Source organism: Diaphorina citri, unplaced genomic scaffold (genome assembly GCF_000475195.1).
Source record: "Diaphorina citri unplaced genomic scaffold, Diaci psyllid genome assembly version 1.1 scaffold48, whole genome shotgun sequence".
Classification (NCBI taxonomy): Eukaryota; Metazoa; Arthropoda; class Insecta; order Hemiptera; family Psyllidae; genus Diaphorina; species Diaphorina citri.
This window is the reverse complement of record NW_007377485.1, coordinates 458,332-462,276: the sequence shown is the minus strand read 5'-3', so window position 1 is coordinate 462,276 and position 3,945 is coordinate 458,332. Positions and strand designations below refer to the sequence as shown.

At 33.5% G+C, this 3,945-nt stretch overlaps 1 protein-coding gene across 1 annotated transcript; it reads left to right on the top strand.

Annotated features, from left to right (window-relative positions):
- Positions 1-297: 297 nt before the first annotated feature.
- LOC103515301 (zinc finger protein SNAI2-like) lies at positions 298-3,409 on the top strand. The gene is made up of 2 exons (XM_008480238.3): positions 298-534; positions 2,136-3,409. Exons 1-2 carry the CDS (start codon positions 375-377, stop codon positions 3,083-3,085), a joined length of 1,110 nt encoding a protein of 369 aa, XP_008478460.1. The 5' UTR covers positions 298-374; the 3' UTR covers positions 3,086-3,409.
- The last annotated feature ends 536 nt before the right edge of the window (positions 3,410-3,945 follow it).

Below are 3,945 nucleotides of genomic sequence, written 5' to 3'. Positions count from 1 at the left end.
GAATCATTCTCGAATCTGATTGGTTACTGAGCACGTGTCCACCTGATCTAAGAGCGAATATAGGTATGCGTTTATAACAAAACAGAATCATTTGAGTTCTGGTAGTTGATGTATTGAGGTCGTCTTCTCAATTTCAAAGATTATTTTTATATTTTCTCAAATTTAATATTTTTTTCGAAAGTTCTGATAATTTTATATTCAATTTAATTTAATATTTTTGTGAACTTCAGTGTTTAATATTCATTTAAGTAAAAAATAAACAGTTTTTTTCATTATTTAAATTATAAATGTGTTGATAAAAATTTAATTTTTAGTGTTTACTAAATTTAAGTGCTTTTTTTTTATAATACTTGTGTTTTTCACGAAATATCAAAATGCGTTATAGTTACGAAGAAACGGATTCAGATCTGCAAAGGTCTTCTCTGATCAGCAAAAAAAGAAATTACAGTCATTGTCCCTTGAAAAAGAGACCAGTGCATTTTATTAAGGATTACGATGAGGATGAACCGGACTACAAGAAAATTATTAAAAAAGGTAAGCAAGTTAAATATCTTTCGTCAATCTATTACTTATCATCATTTGCTCAAGAAATTCCAAATCATTTTATATTTGTTTTTTCGGTTTTCTTTCACCACGTGGTTAGGTTTTCTGATAGCCTACCATGTAGAATCTGTTGATTTTCGCGAATCTGTTGATTTTCGCCTAAACTCAAAACTACTTTCCTTGACTGTTTAGAACCCACATGTACTTTTCTCTTAATATACACATACTAGTATTTTTGTTACCATCAGAGAAGCTGTAGTATTATTTGATAGAGTTGAATGTCGATTCCTCACGCTTTACATTTCTGGATGCTATTGGCTCTTGCCCATTTTGATGTAGGTACAAATTACTTGATTACCTACTAGTCATTTCTTGTTGGGATTACTTCTTATGAAACCACCTTGTATTGAAAATGATCTTGGCTTATATTCTATAGATACTATACTTTATAGGTACACATATAGCCATTTTTGTCATTAAAAATAATTTTATTTAAAATGCAATATCATTAATAATTATTCAAGTGATATTTTTCTTGTAATCCTTAGATTATTCAATGCTTGACGCTTTAGTTCAGTGACACTAGTACATAAAGAACTTACTTAGACTTGTTTTTCCTTGATGGCAAATTGATGATATTGATTTCATTTACGTAGGTGGTAAGTGGCTTTGGTTTATGGTGAACTTGTGTTTGCATGTATGTTACTAATGTTCATCATCAGGTGTAGCTTGGTCATCATTTACATTCGTAGGATTTTTGTGATTTTCATACTTAGCCTTCATAGAATATACATAAAAAAAAGCTAAAAATTTTCTCGGACTATTGATAAAAGTCATCTTTAATTTCTTGACTTATTTGTCTTGCTTTTGTATACCTACTACTTACAAGACAGTCTATACCAAAAAAATCCCATTATTAAAAATTTCCCCTAGTATTTTAGCATAGACTTCATAATACTGTGGTGGTCCTACGAGGATGGTTTTTCAAACCAGTATTTTTCTTGAAAATAAACTTTCAGTCTTATCAATAGAGCTGAGTAAAAGTTGTTTATTGTACCTCCCAGTTATCTGAATTTCTAGATGTTCCTAGTTTCACCTCTGTGTCACTTGACACAGCGCTCTCCTATACAAAAATATTCCAATATGTTGTTTACAATATATTTATATTCATATTCCAGAAGTGTTAAATACTAAAATAAAGTTTAATATTTATAAAGAGTTATCTATCTTGAAAAGTGTAAATATAAAATAAAATCCATATAATAAATGTCAGGAAGCTCATATTAGACTCGTATAAACAGCAAGGGGCATTGAATAAACTTGAAAAATGTTGCTTGATTCTAGGGTTTTACTGTTTGCTTCTTTTTTGCTTCATATGTACATGTACAATGTGTGTAGGTTTAAGGTAGGTTAGGAGAAAGAAATTCAGCTTTATCACAAGATCGATGAGAAGACTAACATGTTGCCATTTTTATATCAAACGTAATATTTCTAGCTCATTGATATCAGGTACTCCTGTGTCTTTATTTATCAAATAATCTTTTCCATTTGAATATCTTTAACTGATTGTTTAATTTTTCTTTGTGTTACAGAAACGGAAATGGATGAACCAGAGAATTTGAGTACAAAACCACAAGACCTGTCAAGTAAAGCCCCCGCTACTGGTGTTGCTCTACATACGACGCCCTCTGGTGTGATTATTCCTCATCCACTGATTGCATTGCCACCACACTTTCTGAGCAAAGCAGCAGCCAGACCCTTGGAGCCCTTGAACCTGAACACCTCACTGGAACATGACTCATGGCCACAACATCCTTACTTGCCATTCTATCATTATACCGGTGCTAGTGCATTCGAACCTCCGTCACCTCCACGTAGTGGTCTCTATCATCCACTCTCTCCAGCCTCTAGTACTTCCTCTGCATTCCATCCCTTGTCACCATACACTTCTCTTCCTGAAGACCTATCATCTCCTGGTAGTGTGGGAAGTAGTAATGGAAGCAGTAGTAGTATATCTAGTGGTAGCAAAAAGAAGAACAAGGACTCTTCGCCAAGATATCAATGTGCATTTTGTTCCAAATCTTACTCCACCTACTCTGGCCTATCCAAACATCAACAGTTCCATTGTGCTGCCAACGAAGATTCCCTAGCAAAGAAAACGTTTAGCTGTAAATACTGTGAAAAAGTTTATGTCTCCCTTGGTGCTTTGAAAATGCATATTAGAACCCACACACTGCCCTGCAAATGCAATGTTTGCGGCAAAGCCTTCTCCAGACCTTGGTTACTACAAGGACACATCCGAACCCACACCGGTGAAAAACCATTCTCTTGTCAGTACTGCAACCGTGCTTTTGCAGATCGATCTAATCTTAGAGCTCACCTGCAAACGCATTCTGACGTGAAGAAATACAATTGCACCAGCTGTAGTAAAACATTCTCTAGAATGTCATTATTGACGAAACACATGGATGGCGGTTGCTCAAGTGGTATGCAGCCTCCGACACCACCTTCCCCCCAGTACCAATGTCAGCCTATGTATTAAAGCACGGCTCACTTCTTTACATTTGTTCAACCTAGTCGTTCTTTATAGAAAATCATATTAGATTCAATAAGTTGTGCTACAAAGAAACAATTGCACGGTGAAATAATACACAAGTCACCCAAGTATCAATTCCAAAACTTTTTTACCAGCAGTTTAGGTAATTGATTTTATAATTCCATATAAGTTACTCTGAAAAATTCCATAGACTTAAAAGTATAATTTATTGCGATCACAACAAGAAAAAAGATCATATGAATTTTAAAATTATTGTTTCTTGTCCTCGCCTTCTCTTAAATTCCAAATTCTATTCGAGAAAGTCAACAAAAATTCTTATATGATTCTCCACCCGACCAGTCTTCTAATTGTTAATCCTAATTTATGATTTTTGGGTGTCAAATGGAATTCAATCAGAGAAATTACCTACCTGCTTGTGCTTAGCTTTGTGTCTAAACAACTTTTTTGTTTTAATCTCTGAGTACTAAAAAAGAAACAAGTTGATAGTGGTGATTTGGATTATTTCGTTGGTGTATTCTGGTTCATATTTGGTATTTCTTTGGAATATGCTGAATACAAACCTGTTAAGTTTTATTGTCATGCTATAGGAAGTTCAGTTTTGATCTCTCTAGTCAGTAAGTTTTATAACGTACATTTCTTCTATTGCTATACCTTTGTCATTGAATTATAATGAACTTTTAAGTACACAGATCTAAACGAGTACATCATCTATTCATCTCTCATTTCAATCTGATTTAACATGACTAACTACTTGGTTACTGTCTGGGTATTTATCATGTCTGAATGTGTACCTACTTGAATTTTCATTTAATTTATTTCTTGTAAATATGTTTTTCCATTATTTA

What these genes read in the sequence shown, in the direction of transcription:
- LOC103515301 (XM_008480238.3), top strand. Translation starts at nt 375, where the DNA reads ATGCGTTATAGTTACGAAGAAACGGATTCAGATCTGCAAAGGTCTTCT. An exon ending in CAAGAAAATTATTAAAAAAG is followed by an intron (nt 535 to 2,135) that starts GTAAGCAAGTTA and finishes TTTGTGTTACAG; the next exon opens with AAACGGAAATGGATGAACCA.